Source organism: Cynocephalus volans, chromosome 15, assembly GCF_027409185.1.
Source record: "Cynocephalus volans isolate mCynVol1 chromosome 15, mCynVol1.pri, whole genome shotgun sequence".
Lineage (NCBI taxonomy): Eukaryota > Metazoa > Chordata > Mammalia > Dermoptera > Cynocephalidae > Cynocephalus > Cynocephalus volans.
In genome coordinates, this window is record NC_084474.1 from 24,477,549 (window position 1) to 24,495,486 (window position 17,938).

A 17,938-nucleotide genomic window follows, 5' to 3' on the forward strand; every position below is an offset into this window, starting at 1 on the left:
CTCGTGCCCATTATGATTATGCTTCTGTCCTCAATGTTAAAATTGAACACATTATCAAGGTCACCAAGGTCCTCCAAATAGCTAGAGGGCAACATTCTCAGATGTAACATTACTTGACCTATCCAGAACATTTAACAAGCACTGATCACATCCTTCCTCTTAAAACATTTTCGTTTGACCTCCAGCAACACTTGACTCTTGCTCCGCCTACCCCCCTCCCCTTCTCAATCTCAGCCTCCACCCTTGGCTGTCACCAGGAGTGGGAGAGGAAAAGGCCCCAGGGCCCAGTCCCTGACCCTCCTCTCTGCTCTAGCCACACTCACTACCTCATGATGTCACTCAGTCTAATGGTTGAAGATGACAATGTGGTGAAGGCCCCAAATTAAATCTCTAGCCTGAGATCTGATCTGAAGCCCAGACTGTTACAGCTAACTTCCTACTTACACAAAAACAGCAGCTGCCCTCACACATCCTTACCTGGGCTGCAGCTAAGTTTTCCGCATCTTCCTTTTTACTTGTGGCTGGGAAGAACACAATGTTGTCGATAGTCTGGATGAGTTCCAGCTGCACAACACATTTAATCAACAGGGCAGCAAACAATTTTTGTTCTGGAAATTCTGTGAGGAAACGAAATCCCCCCCAATGCACATGCAAACAAAAAATTATTTTGAATCCTTATAATTTCTATGACATTACAATGCTAAGAAACATTCACATGTATGAAAAGTAACCTTCTCACACTGAGAAGTTTTGCACACAGGCACTACTCAGTAAAGTTTAATCAATACTTAGGAATACCTTAGAAAACTAATATTTTAAATAAAAATATCTTACATGACTTAGAACAGTGAATATGTTCAAGATGGTTCCACTTGAACAAATTTTTACATACGATTCAGGTTATTCTTGAATAAAATATAACAAATAGATAAAAATCTAAAACTTAAATAGATTCACCATAAATCCAAGACCGACGTTTGAAAAGAAGTAATATAAGAACCTATGTTGTTAAAAAAACACAAAACAATAGGAGCCAGATCTATGTGAGTCGGGAAGTGAGGGATAGCCAAGAATTCCGGTCAACCTACGCAGTGCTGTAGTTTAACCACAGCACACATTTTATTTGGATCCAGATTAGTAGCTGTAGCTAAAATTACTTATTTTCAAATATGCTTATTTCCATTGGCTCAGAAGTCCATGAAAAGTTATGCTAAGCACATTACTACAAAAGTAACCAAACGGCAAAGTAACAAAAGTAACCAAACGGCAAAGTAACAGAAGTGCTCCCCACACGGTGGTATGTACATAGCGGCCTTCCGCTATCCTGAACAAACGAGCCCCACAGGTTCTTCTGACAGTCCAGGAGACATTTCACTGACCTCTGTGGTTAAACAGTTAAGCAAATGTAGAAGTACAAGGTTAGGAAAGACGACTCGACTACTGAGATGCTGCGAGAGCAGCGACATGTGGCCCCAGATGGCCCGGATGGCCCAAACGCAAGGACAGACCTCAATCCTGGGCTCTCAGGGGCAGCTTTTCCAGGGAGCTTTCCAGGAGGCAGACTGCCTAAGGGAAGCTGCCTATTAATCAGCCTTGGGGTAATGGCTCCACCACTGGATGACTTATAATCCCTGTTTCTTTCTACTATAAAAAGCATTTTACTATAAATTCCCTTTTCCGATGCTAATCTGTAGAAGTTAAATTCATATTTTAGGGATTTTGGGGGGCAGAAAAATTGCTTGCTTAGTTAATTCTTATCAAGGTCATTGATAAAGGTTCCTATCCAGATATTTCTCAGAAATACTGTTCTATTTAACATTTGGTTCTCGATACTGGATCTCAAGTTAAAAAACAAAATAAAACAAAGAAACCCACAAGTCCCACAATTGTTTGTTCTTCTTACGTGTCTCCTTCACAGTCCTTTACTGAAGACACATTGACATGTAGCAGTCATTCATTCACCCCCTCATTCAAGGCATAAAAACATCTCAGTCCCTGGGGCAAAAGGCTCCTACTTGCACCTGGGCTCCAGAAGGGACTTAGCAGAAGGTGGATGTCTAAGAAGTTTCATTATACGATAGGGAGCAAAGCTAAGCAGATTTTAAGTACATGGGACTGCAGGTAGTGACTGAAGACTAGATGGCGCAGTGGTGTTTTGTGAAAGTGTGCAGAAACAATGAGGCAGCTGCCCTTCAGACAGGGCGAAGTACTCAGGTCTGTGCTGTGATTCTCTGAGTAGGAGACAGTCAGATGAGAGCTGTCCCTCATCAAACAGTGGAGCTGCCACCTGATCACCAAGTGAAAGGGCTCAGGGGGACATGGTGGCCATTGTTCTTCCTCCAGCTCCAACAGTTCCAGGATGAACCTTACCTAAAACATTTTCGGGGAGCAAGAGTGGGATGTCTGGCATAAGGACAGCAGTCTGAGCCTTCACAGTGGGGCTGGGGAGCAGCACCCCTGCTCTAGGAGAAGACATACTCCCAGATTATGCCAAGTGAAAACATCATCATGTATGATGACCAACTGTTCCCCCTACAAAGTTAGGGACATTTTAAGTTTAGTCTTGGGCCAAGAGAGAGAGAAAAGCCACTCACTTATTCTGTCCTCGTTACACTTTCCAGTTCAGCTGAAGCTGAATGGATTCCTATATCAAGCCATTTCAGAGAATAGGAACAAAAAATGATAATGGCCACTCACCACCACCCGTCTCCTCTTTCACAAGTTAGTAAGATACAGTGACTGAAGCTAGAAGCTCCTTTCAAGGAGGATACCAAAGTCTGTCTTCTCGCAAGAACAACTATAAGCACTTAGGATTAATAAAAAATTCCCTAAAAATAATTAAAATGGATCAATGACCTAGAAGAATAAAACTCTTGAACGACAACATTGGGAAAAATCTTCATGACCTTGAATTTGGCAATGGATTCTTAGCTATGACACCAAAAGCATGACCAACAACAAAAGAGAAAAACAGATAAACTGGACTTCATTAAAATTAAATACTTTTGTGCTTCAGAGGACATTATCCAGAAAGTGAAAAAGACGACCTACAGAATAGGAGAAAAATAAATACTTGCAAATAATATATCTGATAAGTGTCTAGTATCCAGAGTATGTTATAAACTCCTGCAATTCAACTACAAAAAGACAAACAACCCAATTAAAAATGGGCAAATAATAGAAATTTCACCAAAGAAGATATACAAATAGCCAATAAGCACATGAAAAGATGCTTAAAATCACTAATCATTATGGAAATGCAATGCACAAGTCAAAACCACAGTGAGGTACCACTTCATACCCACTAGGATGGCTATCATGTAAAAAACAAAGGTGTTGGCAAAGATACGGAAAAATCGGAATTGCTGTTGAGAATGTAAAATGGTGCAGGTGCTGTAGAAAATGGTTTCATCGTTCCTCAAAAAGTTAAACATAGAATTACCATATGAACCAGCAATCCCACCCCCAGCTAAAGAACTAAAAACAGGTACTTAAACAATACTTGTACTCGAATGTTCATAGCAGCACTATTTTTGATAACCAAAGGTGGAACCAACCCAAATGTCCATAAGCAGATGAATGGATAAACCAAACATAGCATATATATGCACATAGTGGGCTATACTCAGCAATAAAAAGGAATGAATTACTCTTTCATGCTACTAAAGGATGAATCTTGAAAATGTTGTGCTAAGTGAAAGAAGCCAGACGCAAAAGGTCACATATTGTATGACTTCACTTATATGAAACACCCCGAACAGCCAATCCACAAACGGTGGTTGCCAGGGGCTGGGGAAGGGGAGAATAGGGAGAGGCTACATGGTGGTTATGGGGTTTCCTTTTCGGGGTGATGAAGATGTTTTGGGACTAGAAAGAAATGGTGATTGCACAACCCTGTGAATGTACTAAATGCCACTGAATTGTCCACTAAAATGGTTACTTTTGCTATGTCAATTTCCCCTCAATTTTTAAAAAGTGCTTAAAGCTGCCTTGTTCTCTACTCTAAGGAGGCGGTCATCTTTCCTAGGTGTTAACATTTTCCTTCAGCAAATGAAACTGAACCAATTCAGTAAAAAAGTGGAGGGGTTCCCCCTTTTCTGTGAACAGGGGAGGGTAGGAACAAAGGTGGCTGTGGATCCCTATGTAGAGATGTGGCGTGGACAGCAGTGGAGGGAAAGGAGCACAAGTAGGGAAGCAGTGTGGCAAGGCTTGCTCTTTGGAAAGCTGGAGCTGCTGCTTAGTAAGCAGTGGCCCTCACCACTGCCCTCGTGATGGACGGAGGGAGGCATGTTAGGTTCCACCTCTTCAGAGAGAACACGAGGGTGGCATGCAGAAGGGGACAGGGAGGGAAGACTTGTGCTCAACACAAACTTTAGCTGAATGCATTTTGGAAAAAGTTGATATTGCAGTGTTAGTAGAGTTCTTGACCCTCCATAAGAGAGCACCTATCTATCAGGGGATGTCCAAGCTGGGACAAACACAGTGAAGAAGTGACTATACAACCAATAACAGTACATGCTTGTTAATTTTTATTTTTATTATTAACATGCTGGTTAATAATAAAACTAAAACCAAAACTGTCATCCTTTTCCCATATAAAATACACAATTTATTGTTATTTAGAGAAATAACTCACTTGCTGTATATTTAAGTTTGCTGATTTCTTCATTCACAGTAGAGGCAGAGACCAACGGTGCTTGCTGTCTATTATCTGCAGATCTTGGTTGAATAGAATCATGGATATCTACAGATTTCTGTGATATTGTGTCCTAATAAATTAAAAAATTCATCATAAGATGGACAATAAAGCACAAGGATGAAAATATTTTTAATTATTATGCTGTTTTTAAAAAAATTATGTCCAAAAAATTTACATTATGTCCCTATGCAAATGACATTCTACACATTGTGACTATACACACAATGAGAAAATTATTTAAAATTACCTATACATGGATAAAAGCTTTTCAGAAAAAAGCTTCCTTGCTTACCCTCACTGGGCTCAGGCCTGATATTGTTGAATAGCAAGATACAAATGCTAAGCTTCACTGCGTGGAAAAACCAGTGAGCAATACCCATGAGTGTTCATGAAATCTAGATAGAAGACGTGTTTGACAGAGAGAGGGGAGATTTCACAAGCTTTGTGAAGGTTGATCCCAGGGAAGCTCTGCAGGGATGAGTTTAGGGAAGGATCTTCTGTCACCCAAGGAACCAGGGACCAGAAAAGTCAGAGTGGGGTGACTGACTAGAAGAAGTGTCACAAAGAGAAGCTGGACATTGGAGTCTAACAGACCTATACGAGAATTCAGCTCCAGCAATATTTACAGCAGAACTTTGGGAAAATGATTAGTCTTCCTGAGCTGAGGTTTTGTGATCTGAAAATAGAGATGACACTTTCCTTGCAGGTTGTTAATTAGAGATAATAAATCCAAAGCACTAGCACAGTGTCAGACAATAAATGGCAGCTGACACTACTACTATTTGAGCTTTATTTTGTTGTAGCATTAAAGCACACTTGGATAAAACAGACAACTCGGTTTTAGGAGCTCTGAGCTCCTCTTATTGTGACCTAACAGTCCCAGCCTGAAGCAACCTTACCTGGAGTGTGAATGGAAGACAGGCCTGGGTTACCAGAAGAAGTGCTAATCAAAGTAGCATTTTAACTGGGACTTAAAATATCATACATAACTTATAATCTTTCATTTCCTGTTCTAGATAAAGTGGAGATAACATGTACCAAACCTGGTCCACAAAACTGTTAGAAGAGGCAAATGTAAAAAGATTTTTAAAAGTACAGCGTGACTTCTGGTCAAGATGGCAGAATAGATGGTCCCCAGCGTCAGTCTCTCCCACAAATCAACCAATTTACAACTATAAAAAAGCAACAGCAGCCAAGCTGGGGCTGCTAGAGCTCAGGGGAAGAGGAGGAGAGACCTATGGAGTACATGAAGGTAGGAGAAGCCATGATGAGATAAAGAAAAACTGCTCCAACTGTTTTGAGCCCTGGCTGCTTCAAGGCTGGAGCTGGTGAATGCACATAGTAGGAGCTGGCAAAAGTCACAGCTGTGCCCTTTGGATGAAGTTACTTAGAGGCAGCAGGGGAGAAGAGAGCCTTGGTAGACCCCAGGCCAGCAAGACCACTAAAAGGGTTCCTGTGGACCCCCAAAGGAGGGAGAGGCCACAACAACTGAAAAAAGGAGCCATTCATGGCCGGTGAGTCACCACAAGGGACTGGAGCATGGCCCATCCCACAGGAAGTGTTTGTGGCATGGGCGGTGGGGGAGACAGGCCCACCAAGAGAACACTGGGGCACAGCAAGAACAGATGTTCTGCACCCCAAACAGCACAGGACCACTCAGAAGAGACTGGTCAGGAATACAGAACTGCAGAGGATGCAGTTTGCTGAAAATACTCAGGTCCAGACCAGAGTTTCTACACAACCCAGGTGCACCAGATTTTGCTAGACGTGGAAGTACCTATGAAGTCAACCATTAAAACCTGAGGTGCACAAAAAGCCTTCCCCAAAGAATCAACAGGATTGGACAAAGGGCATAAAGAATAGGCACAATTTGTAACAATATACATACTAATAATATTGATTTGATCAACACATGTCAACATTGAATCCTAAAATACCAATTATGATTCAATTAAAAAAAAAAACAAAAAACAAAAAAACTTCCCTAGGGAATCAGCAGCAAAGCAGCAATTTAGCTAAACCACATAGCTCAGGTACTGGTCCCCACAGGAAGTTCCCCCATTTTAGAAGTAAGCAAAGGTCAACAAATTAGTTCCAGGGCAGTGTTTAAGTGGTGGGAACAGCAAATAATCCAACACAGAACTGAAAGAAAAAAAAAATACCCATAACCAGAGACAAAGTTTGATATTAACTAGTAAAGGTCTCATTTCACCAAAGAACACCTATAACACCTAAAAGGACCAGAAATCCCCTGGGCTACCAAGCCAGATAGGGGGCACGGCCAGGGTCCTCAGCAATGCCCCCAACACAGGCAACCAGTCCCAAGGGTGGGGGACAAGGGCCTCGGCCACACCCCCGACAAGCCCAGCAATGACCACTTAGCAATTGCAGGAAGCAACCCGGGCTCTCCCAAGCCAGGGCGGTGACGGGCCTCAGCCACACACCCCCAACCCCAGCAGTCAGCCCAGCAGCTACCACTGAGACACCAAAAGAAATGCCCCAGGCTCTCACGAGCTCGGCCAGTGGGGGGCCTCAGGCCTTGGCCACACCCCAACACCCAGAGCCAGCCCAGTGGCTACCACCAAGCTGCCACAGGAAGCACCCTTGATTCTCCCAAACCAGGGCAGTGGGGGGGCCTTAGGCCTTGGCCACTCCTCCCTGACACGGGCAACCAGCCCAGTGATGACCACCAAGCTGCAGCAAGAAGGGCCCTTGGTTCCCAAGCTGGGTTGGTGGGGGGGTGAAGGCTTTTGCCACACCCCCCCCTGACATCTGCACCCAGCGCAGCTGTAACCAAGCCACTACTGGAAGTTTCCTGTTCTCCTCTATGGGAATGAGGGGGATGCCACAGGCATCAATCCCACCCCTCCTCCTTCCATCACATTTACTTCCCCTTTCCCCTCTCCCTGTCCCTCCCAACTGCTCTGCAACAACGTCTTAGAATGTAAAAAAGAAAAAAAAAATTAATAAAATTACATTTTCTCTAAAAAAATAAAATAAAAAAATAATAAAAGCACTACATAATCTAAAGCCATATCATTATGATGGTTCTTATCTATTTTTGTGTTTATCCATATGAAGCTTTCAGTAAAAATTGTATGAATGCAATAGTGCATTTGTTTGACCAAAATGGCCTAAAATACATTTTTAAATAAAAACATGTATGTAAAAATGCTTATAGCAATACTTATAAAGCTTTAAGACAATGTTTATTGCTTAAAAATTATTATAAAACAGAAATGTCCCAAAAGAAAAGAAAAGAAAAGAAAAAACAGAAATGTCCCTTTCTAACTTAGACATTTTAACAAGTATATTTAAAGGGATGAATTAATCAGTTATTAGAATTAAAAATGTATTGTCTTACTGAAGATAAATGAAAGCACTGATTTTTAAATTTTTTTGGTTACTGGCTCTTTTGAATACTCTGATGATTTCTAAGAAGTTTCTCCTCAGAAATCTAAACATTTACAAAAACTAGGTCATGATATTGGGGGTTTATAAATCTTCTGTATTAGAGGAATTTTGAATGTTAGGTATACAGCTTTCTCAATTTTTCTGATTAATCAATGTAAATGAAGATAATTTTTTGGTAATCTTTTCATTTCTAGAATAGCTCTGTACCAGAACTAGTATGCCATACTTCCCTTTTTAAAAAAGAACTCTTTCAAACCCTTTAAAAGTGGAAAAGAAGTCCCATGAAAGAAATCTCCAAAATAGATTTCTATTAAAAAAAAAAAAAAAAACTACATATAAGTAATATTAAACATATTAATATTTCTGTGTAAATGCACAGAAAACAGATGGAGCTGGGGCTGGGGGGGAGGGGGTTAGTATAAAAAGGGACTTGTACTTGTTATCCATGTTCTTCTGTACTATTTAAAAATAATCTTATATTAATAGGGTATTTTTCTACTTCTAATTTTTAAATATTAATTCGTGAGTGTACAGTAAGAAATAATTCAGCTAACAATGGCAGTGAAAAAATGCCACAATTTATTGGCAAAATAAAGTAGAAGCAAGGAGCAAAGAAGGACAAGGAAAGCAGGGTGAAAGGAGAAATGGCAGACAGCAGAAGTGGCGGTGGAGGCAGTGGCTATTAAGAGACTAGAAGCCGAGAGAGGGTGCTGCAGCTCTCATAGGAGCCCGGCAGTCAGAAGGAGGAATCTGTGAGCTGGTCTACGGGCACCCCTTGCTCACCACACCAAATCTAGGAGCAGAAACAGTCATGGTGGTGACTTTACCTGTATTACCTGATTCAATCCTCGTCACCAACTTTACGCATTAGGGTAAGTGACTTGCTGAAGGCCACAGACCTAGCCAGTGCAGAGCCAGGATTTAATTTGGGCTGATAGCAAATCCCACACTGCAAACTTTACACTGTATGGCAGAGGGAGCAAAACTGAAAACCAGTGCAAACTCATTCTGGGCTTGGATGCTCTAAGAAGTAGTGGGTTCTGTGATGACTGAACAATTTCAGCAGGTCAGAGACATGGAGAAATGTGGGCTCCATATGCCAGATGTCACAGTTCTCAAGAGAAATTTGGAATGACATTTTTCTGTAAAATCTAAGTTTTAATTATTGACAATTAAAAATTTTAAAAGCTGTGGGGGACAAATCAGGTCAGTGGGAATTAGTTTCCTACCTATGACCTACGAGGTTTAAAATTCAAGGGCGAGAACAGTAGAAATTTGAATAAGGCCTACAGATTAGATAATAGTATTGTTTCAATGATAATTTCCTGATTGCTAATTAGACTGTGGTTATATAAGTTATTTTTCCCCCCTGTCAAGGAAATATACACTAAAAAAATTAAGGGATAAAAGGACACCATATTTACAAATTACTTTCAAAGAATTCAGAAAACCATGTGTGTAGGGGGGCAGGCGAGTGAGAGAAAAAGGAGGAGGGAAGGATAAAGCCAATGTAGTAAAATGACAACATTTGGAGAGAGCTGGTGTAATGGTTAGTTTTATATGTCAACTTGACTAGGACATAATAACAATGTCCTATATGCTTATGACAAATACTTAAGCCAAAGAACTAACAATTAATTCAAGTAAACACTAATCCAAGTGTTGCGATGAAGATAGATGTGGTTAACATCTATGATTAGTTGACTTTAAGTAAGTAAAGGAGATTATCCTCAAATTCTGTGTGGGACTCATCCAATCAGTTGAAAGCCCTTAAGAACAAACAGATCCTGAGGAAGAAGAAACCTTACTTGTGGACTGGAGCTTCAGCCCCTGTCCAGGATTCCAGCCTGCAAGCCCACCAAACAAATTTCAAACTTGCCAGCCCCCACAATCACATAAGCCAATACCTTGAAATACAACGTCTCTCTCCAACTAGTTCTGTTCTCTGGTAAAGCCCTGAGAGATTTTGATACCACAAAATGGGGTGCTGCTGTAACAAATACCTAAAAATGTGCAAGTGGCTTTGGGAAGTAAGTAATAGTAGAGGCTGAGTTTTGTAGCATATGATAGAAAAAGCCCAGATTGCCTAGAAGAGACTGTTAGTAGAAATACGGACACTACATGTGATTCTGGAGAGGATTCAGAAAAAGGTGAAATGCGTGGTACAGAAAGCTTCTACCACCTTACAGAGTACATACATAGCCACGAACAGAATGTTAGTACAAATATGAATGTAAATAGGTGCTTTGATGAGGTCTCAGAAGGAAATCACGAACATGTTACTGGATAATGGAAGAAAGGTAACCCCTGTTTCAAAGTGGCAGAGAACTTGGCCAAATGGTGGTGTACTGCTGGGTGGGAAGCAGATTAACTGAGATTTCCAAGCAAACTGTTAAAGGTGTGGCCTGGTTTCTCCTTGCTGCTTACAGCAAAATGCAAGAAGAAAGATAAGCTGAGGAAAGAACTGTTAAACACAAAAAGGAACTAGCACTTGATGATTTGGAAGGATCTTAGCCTATGCAGGTTGCAAAGGATGCTAAAATTAGGAATTTCATTGTTACAAAAACATGCTTTAGAGAGAAGGCCAACCAAAGCTATGGCTAGACAATTTTTGCTAAAGAGATTAGGTATGTGACTAATGAATCCAATCAACCATCACTGCAGAAGCCAAGAACAGAGTAGGATTACCCAGGAAAGATTGGTGGATAATCCTCCTGTTTAATGGCATGGATCCTTAACAAATACAGGAGACCCACAAGGATTTTGAGAATACACCAGCAGAAATAGAGGTAGCCTGGATTGAAGGGACAGAAAGAAGGTCAAATGAAGGAAGGCTGTCAGACTTTTGGGGTTCTACAGGCAGGAAATGGGCTGATAGAGCTAACTGGCTACAAACATTTGCTGATCTTTAAGAAAAAGGAGAAATCACTGAGAGGGCAGAGCTGCAGGCCCAGGAGGAAGGAGACATGGGCCCAGCAGGTGGAACATCAAGCCACAGAGAATTATTCTCAGGCCTTAAAACTTAAAATTTGCCATCCTGGGTTTCAAACTTACTTAAGACCAGTAACTTCTTTATTCCTTCCAATTTCTACCTACTGGAATGAGAATATCTATCCTATTCCTGTCCCATCATTGTATTTTGGATGCTGGTAACTTGTTTTCTAGATTCACAGGTCGATAGATGGAAATAAATTTTGCCCTAGAATAGACCATACCCCAAGTTTCAGCCATTCTTGATCTAGGTGACTGAGATGACAAGATTTGGGACTTTTGAAATGATAATATTGAGATGGGATTTTGGGTTTAGTGTTGATGCTGTAATGAGTTGAGACTTTTGGGGATCTTAGGAAGGGGTGAATGTCCTTTGCCTTTGGCATGAACATGAATTTTTCTAGAGGGTAAATTGGTCCAGAAGGTAGATTGTAGTGGGTTGAATAGAGGCCGCCAAAAGATATGTCCAAGTCCTAACCCCTGGTACCTATGAATGTTACTGTACTTGGAAATGGGGCCTTTACAGCTGTAATTAAGTTAAGAACCTCAAGATGAGATTAACTCTAAATTCAATGACTAATGTCCTCATAAAAGAGAGGGAGATTTGACACACACGCACGCACGCACGCACGCACGCACACACAGGCCATGTTTAGATGGAGGCAGAGATTGGAGCAGTGTGTGTCCAAGCCAAGGAATGTCAATGGTTGTCAGCAGCCACCAGAACCTGATAGAGGCACAGAAGGATTTTCCCTTAGAGCCTTTGGAGGGTGGCCCTGCTAACTCCTTGATTTTGGACCTCTGGCCTTTAAAACTGTTATAATAAACTTCTGGTGTTTTAAACCACCAAGTTTGCAGTAAATTGTTACAGCAGACCTAGGAAACCAATACACTTGATGAAGGATATGTTAGAATACTTTGCAAGGTGAAATTATATCAGAATAAAAGGTATAAATAAAATAAGGTCCAAAAATATCTACATCTTGGCATGGATATCTCTATGTAATCTGGTACCTATCTCTTACAACCCTTGAAATCATTTTACTCTATGTCTTATATTAAAAATAACTTAAAATATCTCCTTCATAGCACTGACAGAGTTAAATTTCAGTTATCTGTGGAATTTACCACCATGAAATTTAACTTGAAAATTCTACATAGCAAATTATAACATCTTTTTAAAAGAGCTGGACTCAGTGCTATGGTTTGAATGCTATGTCCTCTCAAAAATTCATGTTAAAACAATCTCCAATGCAACAGTATTAAGAGGTGTGGCCTTTAGGAGGCGATTCTGCCCTCACAGATACAATTAGTGCCTTAGAAAAGAGCTGGAGGGAACTAGCTAGGCCCTTTTGCCTTTCTGTCTTCTGCCACATGAGGACTCAGCAAGAAGGTGCCATCTTAAAAGAGAGAAACCTTCACCAGACACCGAACCTGCTGGTGCCTTGATCTTGGACTTCCCAGAATCCAGAACTGTAAGAAAATAAATTTGCATTATTTATAAATTACTTAGTCTCAGGTGTTTTGTTACAGCAGCAGGAACAAACTAAGACACTCACAGATTATAAGAATTTGACCCATGGTAAAATTACTTATCACAAATAGTTAATTCTAAATGTGATTTATTAAAACTTACCAATGGTTTTTCACTCACAGGAGATGGAGGTGGTGGAGCAGTTTCTCCAGAAGTGGGATGCCAGGTCAACAGCCTTTAAGACATCAAAATCACACTCATCACAGGGGAAGGGGGTTAGGATTGGGGGAGCGGGGCATGCTACATGACATATCCAACACAATTTGAAATGGGTGCAAAAAAGTCACAAGAATATACCAAAAACAGTCCACCTTTGCCTACTACTAAGAGCAATTTGCTGAAAAACAACTAGTAAGAAGTTTAAAGTATGTACATCAAAAATAAGTAACATTTAATGTAATTAAAAGGGCAATCTGGTCATCAGTTTAACAATAAAAAATACTTTCTGAAAAGTCTCAAAAACCTTAAACCTACTTTTTGTAAGTGTTTATCTCATGAAATATTTTCCAAAGATTTTTTAAAAGTTTGAGACTTTTCAAAAAATTCATAAAATTAAAACTATAAACTCAAAATCCAAAAAACTCCTCAGATGATATATTTTTAAATATATAAAAATAAGGCAAAATTTGGCTCAAAAGAGAAACTAACTTGCCACCCTGAATCAGGGGCTTGGGATAGATGATTAAGGAATAAGTTCTTTCTGAGAAGCAGGAGCTCCTGGGGAATGGGGCAGATAAATGACAAATAGATCGTTTCAGTTGAATGTGGAAAGTCCTCTGATACAGATATTTTCTATTAAGAGATGCTTATTGATCTTTAAGGTCATATATATTATCCTGAGTGTGTAATTCAATAAATTAAAACAGATAAAGCTCTTACAAAATAGAATGTACTATCCAATTGGTTTTTGTAAAGATTTCACTGGGACATCAGCTAGGCAAGAATTCATACTATCTTTGACATAAAAGGTCACAGATTAACTGACACATGGATCACTTATCAGTTACTAACATTGCTCCAACAAAAAAGTACACCAAAAAGTAAGCAAAATTATACAATAGTTGGAAACAATATAGTTCTGCCTAGAGAATGCTCTTCTAGGGGTGTGTTTCTTTTATTTGACTTCTTATTTACTCCTGATTAGGATATTTACAAAGGAATTATAAGAGTACAAACATTTAACTCATCTCAAAGAAAAGTTTACGAAGCTTAAAAATCTGGACTAATTGATAATATAGTTTTGTGCCAGTGCATATCTGTCTACCTTATAAGATGTTTTAAGAAGGAGTCTACCTGTAGATTTAAAAATTGTACATCTAAGACAAACTATGTGCAGATCATAAAGCCCCCAGGGTTAAGCTGAGATGTAAATCCGAGTCTGTCCTACAAATAATCCAGGTGCTATCAGTGTCAGCCAGACTACGTCTTAGTTTCCCCACTGATAAAAAGTACCTCACTATAATTCAATTCCAAACTAATCCCTTAGAAAAAGATGACAATTAATTGTAAAATATAATATTTGCAAATAGATTTTCCTTAGATTATTAAATCTACAGTAACTAAAACCAATACTGAGTTTTCTTTCTTTTCTTTCTTTCTTTTTTTTTTTAACTCAAAATTACTGCTTGGTTTGACCTGTATAAAGAACAACCTTATACAAGTCAGTGGAATCATTTCATTATGACCCAAATTTTGGATTATCAGACTAAAGGTTTTGGTTTACTAAGAATTTAATTTATGTACTTGTTATGGTTTATATGCATTCGATTTGTAATAAATCTGAACCCATGTAACACTGAGATGTGCCTAAAAGGATTTCTGTTATGAGAAATCACTAGTCACTATCAAATTCATTTGACGTACAAATATAAATGTAAGATTGTATAAAATCTTCTTACGCATGTGGGATTGTGGTTTTGAAGATATCCAGTGTGCAGTTACAAGTTTTATCCCAGATTTCTAGGGTAAATTTTTCACCATTCAGAATAACAACATTCTCTAAGCAGTTTGTACCAGATCGTGCCAACTGTTCATTGTCTAGAAAAGAAAAGAGCAATTTATTTACATATTACCAGGGTCACATTTAACACTTTGTTTCACATATCTGATACAGACCTACCTTGCTGCACACACCAGTATAGCTGGGCAAAAATATCATCCAAAAGTACATCACTGAGTACTTCTAAATACTGGGTGAATACATCACAGATTGCATAAAGTGCGTGATTGCAAGTTGTTGTCATCCATTCAGCTTTCTGAAGAAAAAAGTCATTAAATGAAGGTCATAACATTCATCAACTACTAGGAATTGAAAAAGAATTATGTTTGCACATTTAAAATGTAAGGTTGTTAGTGTTCTTTTTGGACCACTTAATTCCTGCTTAATTCCCACTTAATTTTACTTCATATTTTCTACTCAAAATAAGAAGTCACTGTGTAATACTAAAGAAAGCTACTGATGTTTTATATTTGTGACAAGATCAAAATGAGGAAAAGAAACCGAAAGTTCAACAAAAACACTGAAAACAAAAACCAATCAACTAACTCAGTTCTATCCCCAGTATTCTTGTTTATAAAGACATACTATTATATTCTAATACCTTAAAGAAAATAGGAATCCTTTTCTGTTCAACATGCTTAATTTATTAAAACACTAAACTGTATTGAAGAAAATATTAAGAATCATTTAACTTAACTATACTAAATGAGAATTTTGTGTTCTCTTACCTCTGTCTGCTGTTCTGGCAATTTCATATTGTCAAAGATTCTGAAAACAATTCTAAATAAATCCTGCCACCAGTGTTTTTCATAAGTGTGGCCGTATGTTTTCATTATTTCAAACATTACTGTTAAACCCCTAAAATGACAAAATATAATTAGGAAAGGTATAATGCAAAAACACATCCTTCTCCTAAAATAGTTTGTACAGTTTACAAAACTACTAAAAACAGAAAGTTTAAACTAGTTTTTAACTCATGATACTTGGTTTTAAGAAATTTAAGTTGTAAAACATCAGGTTTCTTTAGGACACATCATTCAGGAAAAAACTCTAAGGCCTTGGCCTTAAATTTTTTCTTTATTTTACTTTTTCATAGTTCTACCCAACTATACCAGCATTTAAAGATTGTAAATGAAATTAGAGATAAAAAAAAATCATCATTTTAGCGAATATTAATTTTGTGTCACTACAGCTAAGGAAGAAAGTGCATCCACAGCTGTCTAAGAACAAATATTAGATTTTGGAAAGTCTTTTTCAAAGAGCTATGGGGATTTTTAGTTAACACTATAAACCTTGTTCATACAATATTACTAAACAAAAGGGTTTATAAAACTAATCCACTAAGGCATAAGCTTCATGAGGGCAGGGGTCTGTCTGTTTTGTGTCCTGCTGTTTCCAGGCAAAGAACACTACTACTTACCTATGAGGCAAGCAATTAGTATTTGTTGAACAAATACACTACTTAGTATCACAATAACTAGCTTTTGAATAAGTGTTAAAACTGAAACTCAAAATTGCCTTCCTGATTCCTTATTATCTTTCTTGAAATAATCTTTATGTGACCATTAAAAAGCTTGATCTTTTCTCTATCTGTTACTTTTGTTTTGGCAAAATATAGGCATCCTTTAATTTAAAAATGGTAAATTTTTCCAGAAGTCTGATGGTAAACCAGAACAAAAAATTTTTTAAAGGCTCCATAAGGATTGGAACATGTTTTAAACTCATTTGCTGCTATGCTGCCCCCAGGCTTAGTACATGGTAGGTTTTCAACAAATATTTGTTAAATGAATGTGTAAAATAACATTACAGTAGTTGAGTCCCATGGCAAATTTGCAATAGTCTATTTGATCCCTAAGATACTATTTGTAATATGACCAGTGGTAAAGAAACTGTAGTAGAGAAACTCCTGTACAAGAAACAGTCCTCCACAGAGACCCCTGTCAGAGTTTCACCACTGAATGCTAGACCCATAGCTCCCCGCTTACAAGAGAAAGAGGCTCCTACTTCCCCCACCTGTTGAGATCAAAGTCCATTCCCTCCCACTCCAAGTAACTGGATCCCATGGCTGGGGGTAAGAGGACGTGGGCGATCCTGTTATTTCCAGGCCCCAAAGCAAACAGAGATCAACAGTATCCAAGGACTTTTAATTGCTGAAGATGTCCTTTTTTAAAAGTAATATTTAAGTACTGGTGTAGGCAAAAAGTATTTAAGATTTTAGGTTAATTATTTAACTCAATCTACAGAATTTTGGGAGAATCAATTGAAAATACATGTGAAAGTCCTTTTTAATTTTAGTGTTATTCAAATCATAGTGTTGCATTTTTAAACGTAACCTAAATAACAGCCCATATAAATTCTGGGGTAAAGTAGGAAAATCAAAGGCCATCACTGAACAAAGATTACTGTTCTCTTTCCTCTCCTTTACTGACTAGAATACACACATTATCTTTTCTTTAACAATTAGAACCCAGCCATAAATTGAACAAGGTATATGGTGAGAAGCAAGGTATCACAGTCCCAGGCAAGGACAGGCTAAGAAAGCAGGTAGGTCATCGATCAAATAGACTTCTACAAATAAATAAGGGTGAGGAGTGGGTGCTAAGTTTATATGACTTGTTAGTCATATGTTAGTTACTCCACTGGGGTGGATGAACATTTGAATTAGGGGCTATCTTGAATCTGAACCAGTTTCTAACAGGTCTATTGATAAACAGTCCACCATGCCTAAATATAAGAGGTCTTCAAAAAGTTCATGGAAGATGCGTATTATAAAAAAACTGCATGGACTGCAAAATATTAGTACCAAAATAAACTCATACTAATTTGTTTATTTATGACATCTGAAGCAATTTCCTGCAGTCTTCTAAGTTCTGAGTGGCAACAGTCAATACCTCTCTGAACCACAGCTGTAGTAAATATCTGAAAGTCGGTGGTGGCTCCATTGACTTTCCACCCTCCAGTCCAAGCATCTAATTTTCTGAATTAATCCCTTACTATTTAATTATGTAGAATAGTTTCAGATTTATGAATGAAACCTGACTGACAAAGGAATTACTAAGAAATTCAATAAATTAGGTGACAGATGAGTCTACGACCCAGATCAGGAGGTGAAGGACTTTGCGGAGGGATAAAATAACATGAAAAAGCAAAGAAATATGAAAAGAAAGCGCATAGTACTTTTGTAAATGTTATGCAGTTATTACAACTACAGACTCTATCTTGAGATGTACAGGTATAACAGAATGTAGTATCAGAAGAGTTTAGACTCAGATTACAAAGGGGATAATCTGATCAATTCTGT

The 17,938-nt window shown here is 38.6% G+C and overlaps 1 protein-coding gene across 1 annotated transcript in view; it reads right to left on the reverse strand.

The window, feature by feature from the left end:
• Positions 1-17,938, reverse strand: part of ARFGEF1 (ADP ribosylation factor guanine nucleotide exchange factor 1) — a 137,923-nt gene that overhangs the window by 5,812 nt on the left and 114,173 nt on the right. The window contains exons 30-35 of the mRNA XM_063080169.1: positions 15,366-15,495; positions 14,758-14,893; positions 14,537-14,675; positions 12,741-12,813; positions 4,637-4,769; positions 478-617 (exon numbers count right to left, since the gene is read on the reverse strand). Of these exons, the coding sequence (XP_062936239.1) occupies positions 478-617; positions 4,637-4,769; positions 12,741-12,813; positions 14,537-14,675; positions 14,758-14,893; positions 15,366-15,495 (751 nt within the window). The remainder of the gene's footprint in view (positions 1-477; positions 618-4,636; positions 4,770-12,740; positions 12,814-14,536; positions 14,676-14,757; positions 14,894-15,365; positions 15,496-17,938) is intronic.